The sequence below is a fragment of the Lolium rigidum genome, chromosome 2, assembly GCF_022539505.1.
Source record: "Lolium rigidum isolate FL_2022 chromosome 2, APGP_CSIRO_Lrig_0.1, whole genome shotgun sequence".
NCBI lineage: Eukaryota > Viridiplantae > Streptophyta > Magnoliopsida > Poales > Poaceae > Lolium > Lolium rigidum.
The window spans coordinates 259863579-259883465 of record NC_061509.1 but is presented as its reverse complement, the minus strand read 5'-3'; the positions used below and the strand labels follow the sequence as shown (position 1 = coordinate 259883465).

The window sequence follows — 19887 nt, the reverse complement described above, 5'->3', positions numbered from 1 at the left end:
AAAAATAAAACTCTTAAACAAGTTGAAGCTAAACCCACTGATTCCCCTTTCTGGAAAGATCTCATGCGTGTGAAACAAGATTTTTTCAATAGAGGATATTTCCGAGTTGGAAATGGCTTAACTGTGCGGTTCTGGGAAGATGTATGGTTGGGTGATTTACCGCTTGCATAGCAATATCCATCGCTATATAATATTGTCCAACACAAAAATGTTTTGATGGCAACTGTTCTAGCTCAGACACCTCTTAATATATGTTTTAGGAGAGGTTTGAATGATCACAGATGGAATGAATGGTCACACTTATGCCAGCGCTTGATGGCCGTCAACTTATCTGATGAGTCGTAAGTTTGTTTGGAAGTTGACGGAATCTGGAATTTTCACAGCAAAATCTCACTATTTAGATTTGATGAATGGTCACACGAGATTTCTTCGTAGGTACTTATGGAGACTTAAAATTCCTTTGAAAATTAAAATCTTCATGTGGTTTTTTAATAACAAATTTCTTTAAACTAAGGATAACTTGGCAAAAAGAAATTGGAATAGGTGTCAAAAGCGTTTCTTTTGTGATTCCAATGAGACCTGTGAACATTTGTTCCTTGCTTGCCCTTTTGCAAAAATTGTCTGGCAAATGATTTATTTGACATATAACATCCCACCTCCTTCTAATATTACTAATATGTTTGGTAATTGGTTGAATGGTGTGCCTAAAATGGATAAAGCTAACATACGGATGAGTGTGTCAGCATTATGTTGGGCTATTTGGACAAGCAGAAATGATCTTGTGTTTAACAAAAAAAGGGAACTAATTTTTTGCAGGTTATTCGACGAGCTTTGCATTGGATTCAGTAATGGGCTCTGCTGCTCCCGGAGGACCAGAGGGGAGACCTAGTTGCGGGATCTAACCGACTCTTGATGGTTGTCCAGGACTTCTTCTTCCAAGCTACTAGTTGGAGGCACATCAATAGGATTGCAAATGTTTAGCGGTCCAATCTGATCATTTTCCTGTGGTTGACTTTTGTTTCAACCTTAGTGGATCCATGATTGTAATAATTGAATTATATACTCGTACATTGCAATAAAAAAAACGGCCGTGTGCATCTATTGATGCAGAGGCTATGGTGTGGCTCCCATTTCGGAAAAAAGTCTCCTTTTTTTAACAATGCCGCCTCCTTTTATTTTCCGTGCGTGGGTATAAAGCATGTGGCTAATCTGATCCATTGACTATATAATGTCTAATCTCTACCGTTAATTGTTTGTTGTTTTAATAATATAATAGATAGAATTTATTTTTGGTTCAAATAAAGGTCTTTAATTAGTTCCAGTTGGGGATACAAATTGGGTCTAAGCGTACACCAACCATAATGTGTGTCGTCATACATATGCTATTGCTAACAAGCTGCCCGAGCAACTACAGCTAGTCACGGCAAATTTCATCAATTTGGTAAGTAGATGGCAATCGGCCAGGCTCGGCAAATTGCCGCGCTCCTACTTATCGAGTCCATTGACCAGCATCTTGCGTCTGCTAAAGTCATTAATTCTCGATCTTAGACTTAACATTATAAGCTCTTGCCTAGTTTTTTGTTTGAACATTTGTGTGTACTGAACTTTCATGGTCTGCGGAGGTAGAAGAACAACCTTCATTGCAAAAGTTCTCCAACGCTGCCAGATTTCTCGCTATGTTGATGACTATAACATCACAGTGGATAGTGGTTGGTCCATTAGGAGAAACTCTGGGAAGCTTAAGCTACCTGGGAAGACATGATGTTCATCCAGGAAATGTATCCTTCGTCCAAGTGTTGAACGGATGTAATCAAGGTACTAATCGTCAATGCTCATAGTTGGGGTTATAAAGTCTGATAGTACAAGGCTAGGTAACTCGAAAATTATCAAAAACCCTAAGCTTTACCTGTTTTTTTTTTCCTTAGCTGCCTTTATTTGACATTTATCATTCTAAATTCAATTTCTTCCTTACAAATTACTTATCTAGACCCTAGTTAGCTACTCGGTCGCATCTAGGATCCAGACAGTTCATTCCCGTCTAGCTACATCTTGTTTCTTCTGACACACTATGTTTTGTTTTCATTGTCGTCACCATGAGAGAGCTTGAGTGGTGTGTCACCACCGTTCGATTCACTACGTGCACCTTTAATTTTGTATTTACCTTCGTAGGTTTAATTTATTCCTCGAAAATTAGTTGTCTAGCACTTAGTTAGCTTGCCAGTCGTATCAGGGTTTGTGACAGTTCATGCCCGACTAGCTACTTCTTATTTGTTTGCCACCCTTTATCATCGTTCCATTGTCATCGTCTTAAGCTTTAGCAGTGTGTCACAATCAGTTGGGTCACTGTATGCCCATGGTTTCTTGTCTCCTACACAACAAAATCACGACGTTAACCTGTAGGCTAAATTTAGAGTGGAAGAAATATGCTAGCTGATGTGTAGATATGTGTCTTTTGCAAACGAAGTACTAATCCAATTAACAAACTCGAGAAAAGCAGATAATAAAGCTACTTTATTGCTACAGCCCAACACAAATAAAAGCCCCTTTTGAACAAACAACATCAGAACGGCGGTCTCTGGGATCGAGGGATCAGACAGGGAGACCCCCTTTTCCCCCTCCTCTTCAATTTCATTGGCAAAGCCTTAACTGGGATCCTATCGACGGCGGCGTCTACGAGCCACATTCACGGGCTGGTGCCCCATCTGCTCCCGGGGGATTACCCATCTCCAATATGCAGACGATACGCTGATCCTCATCCAGGGGTCGGATGAGGACATTGCAAATCTACAGTTTATCATGATGTGCTTCGAGGACATGTTCGGCCTAAAAATCAACTACCATAAGAGCGAGATTTTCGTGCTTGGTCCACTCAGTTCCGAGCGATCTTGGATTGCAAACATGCTCAACTGCAAGCTAGTTGTTTTTCCCTTCGTCTACTTGATCTTGCCAATTTCACATAGGAAGCTTTCACTGACAGTGGCTTTACCTGGTTAGGAAGCTGGCCGACAAGATTGAGCCATGGCTGGGGAGATTGTTGTCCTCGGGAGGATGACTTATTCTCTCTAATACCTGCCTAGATAACCTTCCTATGTTTGTGATGGGGCTCTTCCTTCTGCATGACGGGATTCATGTGAAGTTTGACTCCCATAGATCGAAATTCTATTGGGAAGGTTCGGGCCTGAAACGAAAATATCATCTGGTAAACTAGCCGACAATTTATATACCCAAGGAGTTTGGGGGCATGGGTCTGGTGAACACGAAGAAAATGAATATGACCCTCTTACTCGAATGGGTGTGGATGTTATATCAAGACAAAGACACTATCTGGGCACAAATTATTAATGCCAAGTATGCTGACGCCTCGGATTTGTTTTCGGGTTCTAGCCAAGGCGGTTCTGAATTCTGGAAAAGCCTACACAAAATTAAACATTTTTTCAAGGTAGGGCTAAGCACGCGGTCAGATCCCGCACCAATTTATGGAGATGGACTGGTGGCTAGGCAGTGCCCCCCTCATGGACACATTCCCCCTCCGTTTTGCTATTTGTGACAATCAATTAATTTCGGTGGCTAATGATTGACATAATGATACTTTGGAAATCCGCTTTCATCGTTCACTGGATTAGGAGGATCTGCGCTAGTGGCGAGAGTTGGAGGCTATAATGACCATGGTGGAACTTGTCACGGGGCGTGACAAGGTTTCATGGCCGACCCCGTCTATGTTTTACGATGTTCTCTTGGTGTTATTGGCGAAGTTGTAGGCCCAGCATGTCTGTAACTAACTGTGTTGAACTAAACCTCTGGCTTTATTAATTTAAAGTTGGGCATTTCATGACTTTTATCTAAAAATAGGAGAAAGCCCTTGATTTTTTTATAGAAAGACCGTGGGAATGAATTTTTCTCAAGATTGGTCTATATGTGAAAATGAGGCAATAGCTAGGACATCAGTACCTGTGATCTTTGTTAGTGCTATGAATTATTGTGTGTATAATGCAGGGAATTAACAAAAAAAAAAGCCCAAAAAGTAACAAAAGAGGATCTTTGGCGAGTGTTCTAGATCTAGACACTCGGCAAATATAGTTGGCCATGCATCCCAAGGCTTTTTGCCGAGTGCCCCAGGGCTTGAAACTCGGCAAAGGCAGGGGCGTGGTGCCAACTTTCGCACTCGGCAAACAAGCGGGTGATGTGGCAGCTTCACTGCAGCCGTGTCTTTGCATGCACCTGGGGAAGCAGTTGTCGTGTGTCTAGCTTAGACAATTGGCAAAGACGACGCACCGTTGACATCGGGCAAATGGTCAAGTGCTTTTCTTTGGTGAGTGTCAACTCTTGATGCTTTTGATGCACATCAAAGGCTTTTGCCTAGTGTCGTGAAATTACATTCAATAAAGATATTTTGTTGGGGAAGACTTGCCCGAGAAGTCTTTGCCGCTTTGCCGAGTAGTTTTGCCTTTTGCCGGGTATTTTTTGGTACTAGACAAAAAAAATTGTTTCATGTATTGATGTATGTGGGCAAAGAAATATTTTGCACGTACTAGCCTCTTGAGCAAGATGAAAATCGATTTTCATTTTTTACGATAAAGGGAATATATTAATATCAGGAGATACCAAATACACATAAGTATCTGCAACAACGCAATACCCTAATAGCAGTACAGATGCACACAGCCAAAAAAGAGAAAAGGTAATTAAGAAATTAAAGTTCCACTACAGTATTCTAGCCTTAGCAACAACAATACATTCACCACCAAGACAACACCTGAACTTCAGACTCTCCAAAAGTTGCACCTCCCAGAAGGAAAAAAGCGTACACGCGCCATCGTCGCTCGATCAAAGATTTTTAGATTTTCACCTTGAAGATAGTCTTCGCTCTCAAAATAGTGCTTTTAACAAGGTCATTTCTAGGCACAACCAATTAAGGTCAGACCTTGGATTTCATCCCGAAAGAAAAGACTTCGAATTTTACATGAGATGTAAGGCACAAATCGATTTTCATTTGGATACTCATGTAACTGGTCGCTGTTTTCCTTTCCTTGCTGTGTGCGAGACGAAGAAGAAGGGATGTACATCGACGTTCATGGCTGACTGGCTACTTCTTGTTTCTACTTTCTACTGCAACCATCTCGGTCCTCGTTTCGTTGTCATCGTATTGGTCTTGAGCTTTGGTGCCTCGCTAGGGTGTTAGAGGTTGAAGATGAAAGGCTTCTCAAGGATTTTGTTATAATTTTCGTTTTTTCTGAGTTCTTTGTACTGTTTGTTGTTTCTTTTAATGCCAGAGTCCTATTAAAAAAAAGTACGTCTAAATTTCATTTATAGTGCATTTTACCAACTAGAGAAGATAAAATACACTGCAAGTAAAATCTTAGTGGGATCCCGCCTTGACACCTCATGTGACGCCACCGGCCGGTTGGTTCACTACATGCCCATCGTTTCTTTTTTCGTACTCAGTACAGTCACCATGTTAATCTGTAGGTCACCATGTTCCATCGAGCAAAATGATGCTAGAACCAGATGAATACAAGTTACAAGAATATGAACATATAATGAACATCTCGGGCAAGAGATAGGTGATGAGCATACACATAATGAAGGAACAAAAAGACACTGGATGCTCATAACTGGTATATACTTTACATTGTTAGGGAGAAGCGCATACTTACAGAAAGGGGAAGATTGCACACTCTCACTCTGCCGCAACTAATGATACAACAATGTGGTGATCAACTCATTTACTGCACAAAAGGCTGTCGTAGCCTCTAAGATGTTGCTCTAAGGGGGAAACCCCCAAATAATACTATCTACAAAAGATTCCCCGGGCTTCTCTCTTTCTAACTGTATGTGTTAAATTAACACAGGCTAAACTGTTGAGCATCCAAAAGATCGCTGTCCTTCAGCATCATGACAGTGGTCCGTTTTGCAATGTAAGATCAGAAACTGAAGAAAGCTCCTCCTCCAAGGCGCTAAGAAGATCGAGGTACTCTCTGAATACGTCATGTGACTGCAAGTGATTCGTACACATGTCAGAGACACTTATAAAGTTTATAGACCCAATAAAACAAACACCTTTTGTACTTGCTAACCTGTAGGGTAATGCTATATGCTTTCCATAACCGCATATCATGTCGAAAGAGATCCACCAAAACCTGAGGAACAACAAAAAGATGTATTGCAACAGCAAGGCTGAGTTTACATAGCCAAACAATTTGATGTATAATAATTCACTTCTAAACCATCACACCTGTAAACTTCAAACAGAGCAAGATAAAAAAATCACTGTTATTCACTGATAAAGTGCACCAACTAGATAACTATCTGATCTAGAAAAAAGGATTCTACAGCAATAACTCTAACCTGTCAAGTACAAGTTGTGCGACAAGTAAATACTGGCAGGCAAATAGTGGAGGACCAAATGTATGCCTAATGTTCAACCCATGGTTAAGAGCCAAAAAAACAACTCCAGCGCAGATGCAAACGTCAATGACAAGATTACCAAAGCACAGCACACATACATTTTAACTTGCACAAAAGAATTGTTAACCATGTCAAAGCATAAAACTATACGAGTATTACCTCTGCACGTCTCAATAAGGTTGCTAGCACCACAATCCACTCCTTAAACTTGACAGAACACATATGAGCAAGAAGGAACTCAGCATCGAGCCGGCTCTGAAGTGTGTCCATTTGGAGCTGTCATCAGATATCGGCATACAAGTGAGAACTTTTTCCAAGAAAAACAGATAAAACCAAAATAATATATTTTGAAACGTGTGATTTCTAAACTTGCAAATCAACCAAGGGGGGATCGAGGTATGTGACGCATATGCTCAAACCAAGGTAAAAAGGTGTTATCATATGCAGGGTTTCAACCACACAAACAAGCGAGCAATGCAAGGAAAGGAAAATCACGAAGTGGACAAAACCAGCAATTGGCAAGCCGAAACTCAACTTGGACAGGTCCCACATCCGAATCCATACCCACGTTTGGATAGGATATGGGTAAATAAAAATTACCCATTCTGTTTTGGGCATAGGGAGGGTATACATCCAATTACCCTCAACTTATCCATACCCACAAAAATCAATACAGGGATGCCTTTCCTCTTGCCCGTAACTTCGCCTCCACAATCTGCTCTGCCTCCACAAGATTGTTCTGGTGAAAAGGATCGCCAACCTCCACAGCGCCATCTCCAAGCTGCCGTCCTTGATCCCATCTCCCGTCAATCGACGACATCGTCTGGCTGTGTGCCTCGAGGCGCCCTGGTCTGACGCGCTCACTGTACTCAAGTTAGCGAGTATGGGTAGAATTCAGGGACTGACAAATACATGGCTCCAGCACTTCCCTCAGGATGTTGCGAGCGCTATGTCCATCAACTGTAATTATGTTTCCAATGAATAAAATTTACTTTGTTGGCGAGCCATATGAACAGCTTGACTCGAGGGGGCACCCATGCCTTCCAGATCATTTTCCAGGCATTGCAGCGCATGGAGCCACGGAAGGTAGCGAGGTAGCCAGAGCCCGCGGAGTAGGTGCCGTCCGCAGTCCACTTCCAGATGAGCTGGTCGGGCTGTGTGGAGAGGGTGGTTTGCATGACCGTGCGCCACCACAGCAGATATTGCCTAATTTCATGAATGCCAACGTGCCGTGGATGTCACGCACCCAGCTGTTGCCCTGGAGGCCGTCAGCGACAGTCCGCATCTTCCTTCTTCGCTTGGGGATGCAGTTGTATAGCAGGGGTGCGAGCCCCTACACGGCCCTGCCGCCAATCCAGCGATCCTCCCAGAACATCGCTGACGTGCCGTCACCGATGGTCATGCCTGTAGAGGCGAAGAAGAGGCTGCGCTCGGCTGCAGAGAACTGCAGGTCCATGCCATGCCGTGCTCTGCTGGGGTCCGTTTTACTGAACCAGAGCCACCGTAAGCGCAGAGCGAAGCCTGCACGCTCGATGTCTTGCACTCTGCGACCTCCATAAGAGGTTGGCCGGCAAACCTGCTGCCAAAATTGACGTGGCAGTTCCCTCCCCTAGCCTGGGCACGCCCCTCCCAGAAGAAACTTCTCTGAATCTTCTGGATTAGTTTGAGGGTTTTCTTGGAGGGGGCAAGAACGAGCAGCTGATGGATCAGGACAGCACAGACCACCGCCTGGCACCCTGCCTTGTGCATCAGGCGTGTGATCCAAGTGGGCAGCTTGTCAGCGACCTTTGCCACCAGGGGTTGGAGTTGTGCAGTTGCCGGGCGCCGGACCATGAGGGGGATTCCCAGGTAGGTCATGGGCAGGGCAACAACAGGGCAGCCGAGGCCTGTCGCCACCAGCTCAGCCTCCTCAACGTCGCAGTGCAGGAGGGCTGCGGAGCTCTTGGAGTAATTCACCAGAAGTCCGGAAGCTTGACCAAAGATCTTCAGGATAGACTTGACTGCGTTGATGTCACCGGTCGATGGGTGGCAAAAGAGCAGTATGTCGTCTGTGTACAGCGATATGGTGGGCATGGTCTGACGTGGGTGCAACCGCTGCAGCATGCCCAGCTCGTAGGCACGCCTAATCAGGCGCCCCAAGACGTCGATGGCGAGGACGGACAGCTGCGGCGACAGGGGATCACCCTGCCGCAGGCCTCGTCGATGCCAGATCGGGGTCCGAGCTTGCCGTTGATGAGCACTCTGGTGCTGGCAGAGCTCAGCAGGATCGCGAGCCAGTCGAGGAAGCGGTCACCAAAACCAAACCGGCGCAGGACCTTAAAGAGGAAGGGCCAGGATATGGAGTCGAACGCGCGCGCCAAATCAAGCTTGAGGATCACCCTCGGTTCACGCAGCTGATGGAGGACCCTCGCGGATTGCCGCACTAGCACGTAGTTGTCTTGTTAGACTCCACCTGGCGATGAACGCGTTCTGGTTTTTGCTAACCACGGAGTCCAATCTGGGTGCGAGCCACAGCGACAGGAGCTTGGTCAAGAGCTTGGCCACCAGGTAGATCAGGCTTATGGGCCTGAGGTCGCTGATGGACGCGGCGTCAGCCCGCTTAGGCAGCAGCATCAAGAGCACTTGGTTAAGCCGATGGAACCCTCACCTGAGAAGTGTGTGTAACTGCTGAAAGGCCGCGACAAGGTCGTGCTTGATTGTCGCCCAGCAGGCGCAGAGGAACTCGGCAGTGAAACCATAGAGTCCGGGGGGCCTTGGGCAGGCAAGAGCTTGATCGCGTCCCAAATCTTCGCTTCCTCGAAGGGCACCTCCAAGTCGTCAAGGCTGTCAGACGGAGCAATTAGCTCGTCGAGGTCGAGCGTCACGTGGCGGGAAACATCGGTGCCGAGCAAAGTGTGAGAAAGCATTCTCGGCCATGTCGGCGTGTTCCATCAGCACTCTCTGCTCGGAGACAAGACTGCCGGCGGTGGGAGCACTGCACATGGAAGAAGGCCGTGTTGGCGTCCCCATCCTTCAGGAAAGCGATGCGGGCGCGTTGTCTGGCGATCATGCGCTCCATCAAGACAGATCCTGGACCGCAGCTCGCCTACAGCGCCGCGGCCTGCAGCAGCACCCCCGCTGCCTCCTATGCGACCAGGATTTTGAGACAATGGCTCAATTGCTCACTGCCTGCCCCTTCTCATGCCAGATTTGGTACGAGACCTTGGCTTGGCTCCGGCTTCCCTGCCAGCCTCCCGATGGTACTTCGTCGCTGCTGGAGTGGTCCATATCGAGCAAACTCGCCACCACAAAGCCCATGCACAAGGGTCTTGCCTCCACGACGCTCCTAATCCCTTGGATGCTCTGGAAACAGAGGAAGGAGTGTGTCTCGACAACGCCCAGTCCTCCACTTCCGCCCTGCTTTCCAGGACGAGGCTACGCTATCACGCTCTGGCCTAAGGGTTGTTCTGCCATCCACCTGGGATGTGCATTCATGTATATGTTAGTTCCCCTGTATTCACCTCCTAGGAGGATTGTAACCAAACTTCTCTCTTTTCAATGAAATGAAACGCAAAGTCTTTGGGTTTTCTCGGAAAAAAAAATCCCTTCTCGCAGCAAAAAAAAGTAAGCAGATGATCTACACGAGATAATCTTAGCTTATTGTTCCTTTTCTATATTCAGGTCCAAGCAGTGTTGAGCAAAGCACAACTAGCCTGAGAAAACTGCGGCAAACACTTTGATTTTTCTAAAAACTAAGAACGTCAACACCATTTATTATGTGACCAACACTTATTAATCTTAAACAGAATTAAAACTGAGAGTTTCACAAGGGCTGCCAAAATAGTTCAGGCTCAACAAACTGTTCGAGCTAGATTCGTTCTAGGCTCACAAGCCAAGCTCAAGCCTGACCTCATTGCAAGCTTCGGAAGATCAAGCTCAAAAAGTCGGCTATGCTTGGTAGAACTTAAAACGAGTGGTCCACTCTTCTCTCCCCGAAATTTCGACGATTCCACACCCACTTAGAACCCCAAGCCAACCGTTCTTGCAGCCCTGTGCTGAAGGCTGAATGAAGTTTTCAATCCAAAAAAACAAATGGCAGCAACACCTTAAACTGATTCAACTTTCTCAGTTTGCAGCTAAGCACTGGTCCTCGAGGCTCTTTCATGCACACAAAGAGTCAAGTCCAAGAGAGAAGCTGTGCTGACTCATAACTGCAAATATATTTTCAAGCCTGCAATGGTGTTACAGGCCATCTTAAATTATTCCTACATGTCATGGAATGATAGCATAAAGTGCTGGATGTTTAGTACCAATTTCTGTGTGGAATGAGCATGTAGATGTAGCACCACCTATTAAGGAAAACTCAGGCGAGGCACTAAGGCAAAATCAGCCCTTGGCTCTTGCACAGATGAGTTGGGTATAACATTTTCTTTACAGTCATGAGCCTCGCTGAGTGGAGCTCGGACTTGTCCAAGCCTTTGACGAGTTGAGAGCTCAAGCTTAGCTTTAGGCTCGGGGTGTAAGTCGAGCTTGAGCCGGGCCTGGGTGTATGCACTCAGTCGGCTCAGCTCGTTGACAGCCGTAAGTTTTATCGTTCAGCATTACAGATTTTTCAAACTTTGAAATGAAATTTGTAATATATACGCCTCAAATGTCTTTGCAAAGAAAAACTTCTAAATAGCTAAGTATTATTCCTATAATAATATGCAAGACATAATGCTCCTGACTTGCAAATAACTTGAGCATAAAAGTAATCTTGAGGTATTCTCGAAAAAAGTAATTATTCATGATTTGTTAATTAACCTTTTCTCCAATTAGTTCAAGTGCAGATGCGAAATTCTCCAGTCGAGCAGACCCTAGCCTTTCTCGCTGAAGATATTCCTGCATAAAGTTACAATGAAGTTTGATAACATGTGCCTTTAAATCGTAAAAATGTCATAATGATGAATGGTTAGAATCTCACCACAAGATCAAACTGAGTCCCTTTGACAAAAGCAACGAGCTTCGAAAGTTCCTTGCCAGACATCAAATAGCTGGCATGACTCTCCAGAATATTCATAACAGAGGCAATATGTGGACTAAGTTCTTTCACTGAGTTACTGTCCAAACAGAGAATAACAGTTCAGAAATTCTGATAGCAAAACCATAACCTTCTTTCAAAATAACAATATAACCTTTTAAAATTAACTACAAAATGTACCTTTTCAAATCAGAAGATTGTCTCTTATATGGTGAACGGAATAGAAAATAGCCCATAAACCTTGGAGATAGTTTTTCAGAGTCCGTATTGGCATTTTCGAAGTCTCTGCCAGACCTTAGCAAGAAGCGAACCTAAGAACATTAATTGCATTACGTTATTCCCCTGCAGACTATAAATATAGGAAATAGACAAGTTATAGCATAAAAGCATACCAACTCCCCAGCAAGCTCGTACAGAGATTCATCGAGTGTAGCCTGCAAAGTAATGAACACTCAAAATTTTGAGCTTGAACATGTGAGACAACTAGCACATAGACCAGACCTAAACCACCTTATGATTAAGGTAAAAGAATTACTTGGAGCAAACGGAGTGCACAATACTGACTGACAGCAGGGCCTTCCAGCTTAGCAATGACCTGCAGTCACAGAACATTGTAAGCACTAATTCTTGTATAACTAAATGATAACAATGGTGAAAATTACTCTTTGTTAGTGCATAAGCCTGAGCAATTCAATCATGCATCAGATATCATTTAACATATCCTAAAAGGGTGTACCAGTATATAGCAAGCAGCCGTCCTGTACCATCTCCGTTGGAAACATTCCTCAAACATCCTATCATGGAAGATCGGTCATAATAAGAACACAACCATTATATTTATTTCATATGTTAATTGGTAGGTAAAAATCATAAACATCCAATTTGAGTCTGCACTCCCAAGATACCAAATGCTGGTGCTGGACTGATAACCATAAATCTTCGGCAAGTATTGATACACACCAATGACGAAGCACTGTAGTTCTGGAAATTGACTGGCAAGACAAATCAAAATGACATCTATATCCTCTATCCTCTAGAAACCCTAAGAAACAAGCCAAGTTCAACAAAATTCCTGAGCTCTCTAAGATTAAAGGTCATTTTGAAGCCCAGCTAGACACCAGTCCATGTTAGTGATAAGCACTTCAACAGATTCATCATTAGATTCTTGATGGACACCAATATGACAGATGGAAGTGTGCAACCACAAGTCGATCTACACTCTAGCTGGCATGGTAATTATTTATACTAAGAGCAAGAGTTACAACAAGGTATGCATCTTTGGAAAAATAAAAGGCTGCACACTTACTCTGTGGATCGTCCAGCTGCCGAGAAAAGATCTGCCCAGTGCCGACCATCAGTTTTCCTAGCAACACTGACTACAACATCCATATATTCAGAAAAGTTTCGAAGTAGGTCACATGTCTTCTCTAAAAGAGATTTCTTTGGAGATTCACTTTTGTGTGAAGGTTGATTTTTTGAAGCACTTGGCCTGCAATTAGCAAGTAGCCAATAAGAAAAAGGATCGATACATTATTTCAGCAATGATGACAAGAAAGCTAGCAACTTGGTCAACAAAAGATGAAAACACGCTACCAATACAGCAATAAATAGAAATATTAGGGTGGTGGATGGCATCCAGTTGAAAGCGCTTTATCATAAACAATACACAGTGAACCAGCATAGCATGTTTCAGACACTTCAACTCTGGCCTGCAAATCCACAAAGTCTCCTAAAAATCTTGGCTCATACTCCCTCCGTTCGATAATTCTTGTCGTGGTTTTAGTTCAGGTAGTACTAAATATGGGGATGGGGAGAATTTCATAGTACTAAATTGCATTGGGATTGCTGCCACGTTGTGGTCTCTCCGCACCATACAGACTAAGATGTTTTTTTAACGGACAGTGCTGAAACGCCCCACTGATGCGGTATTATGAATATGATCCTTTTTGCAGCAATGGCTGCCTCTCTGGGACTCCCAGACACAAGACAGCTTTGACTAGGCAATTGGTGAATGCAAGAGGAAGTTGGCTCTGCTACGACGTCGGACGGTCAGACCTGAATTTTCTTTGGAAATCATTCCTTTTGGGGGTCTTATCTTAGCTATGGCTGATGAGGAGTTTGCCTTCAGTTTCCTGATGTTTGTTGCTGTTCATTTAGTATCTTTTCCCTGGAGTGTTTACAGGGAGTTCTATTAAACAACTATCTCCACTGTCGTTTGTTTGGGTTGATCACCTTGTAGTGCCAGGGGAGTGACTAGGCACGCTTTTATTTTAGAACTTTCCTTGTAAAACTGGTTGATAACCCAGTTTCTGTAAGCGAACCTCTATTGCTTTCAATATAAAACAGGACCTAATGCCAATTCACCAAAAACTATATAGCATGTTTCCATATTTTATTTAGCTCCATACTGCAAATATAAAGTACATTTGTAGAAGGACAGTGTAAGTCAGAATCAAATACCTTGATATATCTGCTTCGAATACCGTAAACAAAAGCCACTCTAAACAGTGAGAAAAGTGAGGTTTCTCTGCTGACAAGTTTGCCAAACGTAAAGCTTCTTCATGTTTGTCTCTCTGTTAATAAAAAAAAGAGAATGGAAGACTAAATTTAAAGGCACAAGAAAATTATTTACTCCATACAACTTTGGAATTGGCATATAAGCTCTACAAAACACTAAAACAGGCCAACATATTAAAAGTTGATGCAAGTAGTCCAATAAAGCATTGTTGTACCATAACTTCATGGTAAAGCCATAACACTAATCTTCTGAATACATCAACCTAGTGTCCTAGTTTAATGTAGGCGGAATCATCTTCTTTCGATGGTTATATTCACTCTGTAACAAAGTACTGCTACACACTTCAACGTGGCCAATACAGCAGCTCAATAAAGAAATAAATCCCAAGGTTCACCGTAATGTATCGAAAACTTCTGCAAGGGTAGCACGATGGCAACAAATTTGGTAGACCTTAACAACTGTTTTCTCAAACAGGGAGAGACCCTCCCCCTAGTACTGCAATCTATTGAAGATAGTACTGTAGTACATAATAAGGCTGATTTGTGTCCACAAGAAATTAGCACCCTCTTTCTGCGAAAATATTTTCTCTCTTGGGTGTTGACTCCCTTTCAGATTCTGATCAATCTCTGCAACTATCCTTGTTATCCCTATGCTATTTCGGGTCCGCGGTGAGTCTTCAGGGGGATATCCAGACACTAGAGATATTGATGAACTAACAGGCACAAGCCATACTAGTTGACATGGGAGGAGGTGGACATGGTTTTAAAGGCGGCAAGGCGTCCTAAGGCGAAGGGGGGGCGCTCCGACGCTTAGGCGACGCCTAGGCGGACGCTTTGGACGCCTAGGCGCCTAAGGCGGGCGTTTTTCTAAGGCGGAGGGGGAGCGCTTGGACGCTTAGGCGACACCTTTAAAACCATGCTTATAGATTTGGCACTTGATAGGACTAAATGGAAATTGGCAATCTATGTAACAAAACCTTAATTTACTTTTCTTGTTTTGTCTATTTATATTCTTTTAAACTCTCCTCACTGTTTGGTCGCCACGTGTTTTTGTTGGGTTTCATCGCTAGCCTACTCCAACTTGCTTGGGACAAAAGGCTCTGTTGTTGTAACAGGCACAGGCCATATGTTGACTTGCAAAGTTAGTAAAATAACAACATAATACCAATTATCCAAGCTAAAATCAATAGTTGAGAAAAGTCTTGGATGGAAATGTATGAAAAATATTAGCTAATCACATGTAAGTGTGTAGCAATGTTTATGCAATCATCGTCAAACTTGGTCCTCCCTTTTTTTAAATCTTTGAAGCATAAGTCCTATTTTTCACTTGGTTGTGTACTAGCACTAACCTGAAGGTAAGAACTCAATTTTAGGTGCACTGCTAGTGGTCTAAATAATATTTTACTAATGTGAAAATCTTACATTTTTTTACTCTTATCAGATTAATGAAAAAGTTTCTGAAGATTGCATTTATCTTTATACAGGTCAACATAGAAAACATAAGGTAAAGAGGAATGATCAATGCAAATTTTACCTGAAGGAGATGCCGTAGTAAACAATGCAATATTGTTTGCGCTTTTGGGGAAGGCTCAAAGCATGGGAACTCTGAGGTTGAGAAGGACATTCTCTGAGAAACACCAACTACTGCGCCAACATTTGGAAGAAGACCAAGAGGATACACTTCTCGGTCAAATTCAAGCTCTGGATCCAACTACAGAATCAAATAAGAGGTGCTCAATTATAACTAACAATTATATCATGACAAAAATTAGCATTATTACGACATTATTAATAGTTTTACTAAAAAATAAACACATATAAAGCAGGTGGAGAACTCCATTGTATGATTTCAGAAGATCGGTACCTGCAAAAAATCCTCTTGCCTAAAAGGATTTGCTCCATGTGACGGGTACCATACCTGCAACAAAGCAGAATCTGCATAAAAGAATTGCAGGTAGATTTTGACAAAACATCTATGACCCCAAAATGCATGGGCATAACAAAGAGATATATATTGTGGAGTACCATTTAAACCAAGTAACCAACCTGCATCCCTTGATGGCCATAGTCAAGCCATGAAACCTCTTTGATAAGATTACCCTTCTCTTCCATTTGAGAACCAGTGACCCAGAAGAGTTCAACTGAATTTGTAAGTGATTGTTCATGTCCATCGTCCATGTCCAGCACAGAAAGTTCCCCATTCACCCGCAAGATAAGGCACCTGATATATTGCAAACCAAATAAAAATCAAAGAGAACATTACCAGGTGACATTTGGGTTAAAATATACCTTGATGGTTGTCGGGACAGCAAGTCAGAAGATCCATTTGAATCCCGCTTCAGAAATTGTTCATCAGTTCGTTCAGGAATCAAGCGCATTGAAACAGGTGGGCTCTTTGGACTCATAATTGAAAGTTCTCTAACTGTTGAAAGCTGCTTAATCGTAGAGAAATAAACGTTATCAGACAGAGCTGGCAGGCCACACATTGAGGATGCAAAATTTTCACATCACCTGTAAAACTGGACTACTGGCAGGTGACAATTCTCCCGAGATAATCACATGAAAGATATGCACATCAAATGGACTGTAGGTAACGAGAACATAGTCCTGAAAGACATCCATGACAATGGGTCTACCAAGCAGTGGTTTTCGGTAAAGTAAAGAGCTATGATCAAGGTGATATCTTGGGAAAAACAGCAGCTCGTACCTAAGAAAAATGCAGCAAACATATCATATAGCTAAATGCTAAATAGAAAATCACATTAGAAGAAAAAAAACATGATATTTAAATAGGAACAAAGCACTAAGAAAAGAAAATATAAGTGAATTTTTTTGACATATTAGCAAATTGTGAGGTTCAATCAGTACCTATGTGAGTTCAAGCACTGGTTCAAAACACGAAAAATCAGTTCACAGACATACTACGGAGTATTATAAATAGAGAGCCTATATGTGTTCAACTAGAAAGTCTCAGACTTGAGATAGTTAGCAGATAGCAAAAACTAAGGTAAGAAAGTGAGACTAACGTGTTTGATGATTCAACATAATTGCACACGATGACTATTTTCCCCAGCCACAATAAGCCTTTGCATTGAATCTTCTGCTCTTGAGTAACATCCCCAAAAAAACGCCATCTTTTGTTTCGCAAATCATACAGCACTAGACCATGAGAGCCAGCCACTGCCAAGTACATACCGTCATCGCTTGCAACTACATGCAGAACTGGCCAGTTCTGTGAGCTATATGACACCTGCTTCAAAAATAGAAGTATTATGATGAGCCATGCATCAACATATGTCGCAACACTCTTGCCTAAGAAACAAATCAAATCAAACTGAACACTTAACTGGAATATTAAGATGCAATATCTTAAGTTCGTCAGTATCATCGGGTTGCACTAATAGGATTCGATCTTCGCCATAAAGAATCTGGCGAATGTATGTTGTGCTTGAAAGTCCTCTGTTGAGGCAACATTTGGCAAATGAGAAAGCAAGAACCCTTTCTGACAAACTTTCTTCAACTGCGAATAATTTATACCCATAATCATCCCATTGAATATGTGATGTTCCGCCCATTAGAGGCTCAAATTTTTGGGCACTAGGTTTAACCATGGGAGACAATGCAGAATTTGATCCGGCTTGACGAATTGTGCACATCAACCGACATCCAGATACAGACCAAACAGTAAGTCCCCTGAATTGCCATCCAACTGCAAAAGCACAATTGTCAGGCGTCCAAGATATACAAGTAACAGGGCCGGTATCTTCCACTGAATACCTACAAATATTTACCCAAGAGAAAAACAGTTATCTCAGCTTCCATAGAATAATAACTGAAAAACATTGCTGGTATATTGACCTAGTACATGCCAGTCACAACTCACAGGCCAGAGTAAAATGTTGAACGATTGACCATTCTGGCAAAATGACACGTTTAAGCTAAGCACAAGAAAACAATGTTGACCATTCTGGCAAAATAACATGTTTAAGCATATTGGCGTTAAATGTTGAACCCATACAATCAGGCACTCAAAATTCGGCTGAATAACACTTGGAGATGTAGAGATCTAGTCAAGTGGCAGGTGTCTTAAAATTTCCTCTTAACTTATATGCAAGAAGGGTATCGTAGATCAGTATAAAATTTGCAATCAACTGCCAGAAAATTAGGTAGTCAGAACTCTGAACTATCAATGCAACTAGCACTATAATCTCTAATAATTTTAAAAATACATATATATGTATGAGAGGCTTACCCCCAATCAAACAAAGAAACAGTGCGCATATGCCGCGCATTCTCAGCCAGGTCATACAACTCAACAACACCTCTGCTGCACCCAACGGCAAGAACCTGCTGATCGGAAGCCACGGAAGTGCACATCGCGTCACCAGTGTTCAACCATCTCTCCACTCTGATGCCGCTGGTTTGCTTCAACCCCTTCTTACCGACCGTACAGAGCGCGACCTGACAGTCCGAGTACAGAGCAACTAGCAGCCTTAGCTTGACCGACAACTCGACACCGACGATAGCAAAGTCCCCTGTACAGCAGGGAGCAGGCCTCGCATTAGAACCTCCTCGCGAGCTAGGCGGATCAAACACCAAAGCGTCTACAACGGCGGCAGTTTTGTCGGGCGAGCACGCCGAGCAGCGGAGCTTGAAGCTGTCCGAGAACTGGCAGGCAACAACAAACACGCTTAATAACATAGCAAGTAGGAGGCAGGCAGAGGTGGCATAGCTGCTACATACATACACTTCGCTTCTAACGGGCGAGCGACTTACGAGAAACAAAAGCAGTATGCATTTCCATGTACCTCAGCATTCCAGGACACGACCTGCAAGTGCCCGTTGGACAGCCCAAAGAGCGCGCTCTTGCTGTCGCACGCGAAGTTGCTCCTGCAGCATGATCGAACACTTTGAATTTAGCTCCCGGCGGCGGCAGGAATTGGTTTTGGGGTAAGGAGTGAGGGGTACCGTACGTTATGGAGATGTCGGTGGCGAGAGGAACCTTCTCGACGATTATTTGGGATAGAGTGGCGAGGCAGAGCCCCGGGAGCTGCTTGCCGCCGACGATCAGCGGCTTCCCCGAGAGCTGCACCTTGTATATGTAGAGGTGGAAAGAAGAGGTCTGCAACGCAGCACAAACACACACACAGTGAGTCGTCATTGTTCAGCTAGAGCAATCGGGGGAAGAGAGGGGCAGGCGTCGGGCTGACCAGGACGGCGACAGTCTTGGCGTCCGGGCTCCAGACGGCGTGGGCGTTGGGGCCGTGGGAGGCGAGGGACTCCGGGGAGCGGTCGAGGCGGGCGAGGCGGACCTTGTGGTGGGAGGCCGACCAGAGGTGGAGCGAGGCCGGGCAGACGGCGAGCAGGAGGCGGCCGAGGACGCGGAGGAGGACCACGCCGTCCGAGTCGCCCGGGTCCAGCGGGATCGACTGCGGCCAGCCGTACGCCATGTACATCGCGGCGTCGGCGTCGGCGCCGGCGGCGAGAGCCCCCCTCGCCGGTGGGAGTCGGGTGGGCGAGATGCGGCGCGGTCGGGGAGATCTGAGGATGCTGGTGGGCGATGCGGGAGGCGCACACCAGTTTTTCTGATTTGCCTTTTCGCTCCTTTTTTTTCTTCTTTTTCCTCAATTGTTTACTTCAGAATCAGATCACAGATTCAAAGCTTGTCGATCCATGTCGACAGTGTTGTTACACTGCAAAGGAGGATTACCGTGACAGGCTTTGCGCGTGCTTTTGTTCACAAAGAACTTCCCATCGAGACAATGTTGCTTGATCTACCAATAAAGGTGACATCACCTCTGGCACGACTAAAATACACAACCCGCAAAAAAAAATACTAAGGGCCTCAATCTAGTGCCACTTCTTTTTTTGAAACATAAAAGTACCAGTAAAAATTACAAAAATATCTTTGAACCACCTAGCGACGACTATTAGCACTTGAACGAGACTAAGGCGCGTCGTCCTCG

General features: G+C 43.9%; 1 protein-coding gene across 1 annotated transcript; it reads right to left on the bottom strand.

The window, feature by feature from the left end:
- Window positions 1–5585: 5585 nt before the first annotated feature.
- Window positions 5586–19377, bottom strand: LOC124693331 (guanine nucleotide exchange factor subunit Rich-like). The gene is made up of 22 exons (XM_047226808.1): window positions 19132–19377; window positions 18895–19043; window positions 18730–18811; window positions 18174–18589; window positions 17269–17698; window positions 16948–17171; window positions 16433–16628; window positions 16211–16353; window positions 15968–16142; window positions 15786–15839; window positions 15456–15632; window positions 13865–13977; window positions 12711–12893; window positions 12141–12198; window positions 11940–11999; window positions 11797–11838; window positions 11585–11715; window positions 11348–11483; window positions 11188–11265; window positions 6565–6681; window positions 6075–6137; window positions 5586–5992 (listed from the first exon to the last, which is right to left on the bottom strand). The coding sequence occupies exons 1-22, from the start codon at window positions 19375–19377 to the stop codon at window positions 5891–5893; spliced, it is 3375 nt and encodes a 1124-aa protein (XP_047082764.1). The 3' UTR covers window positions 5586–5890.
- Between the last annotated feature and the right edge of the window lie 510 nt (window positions 19378–19887).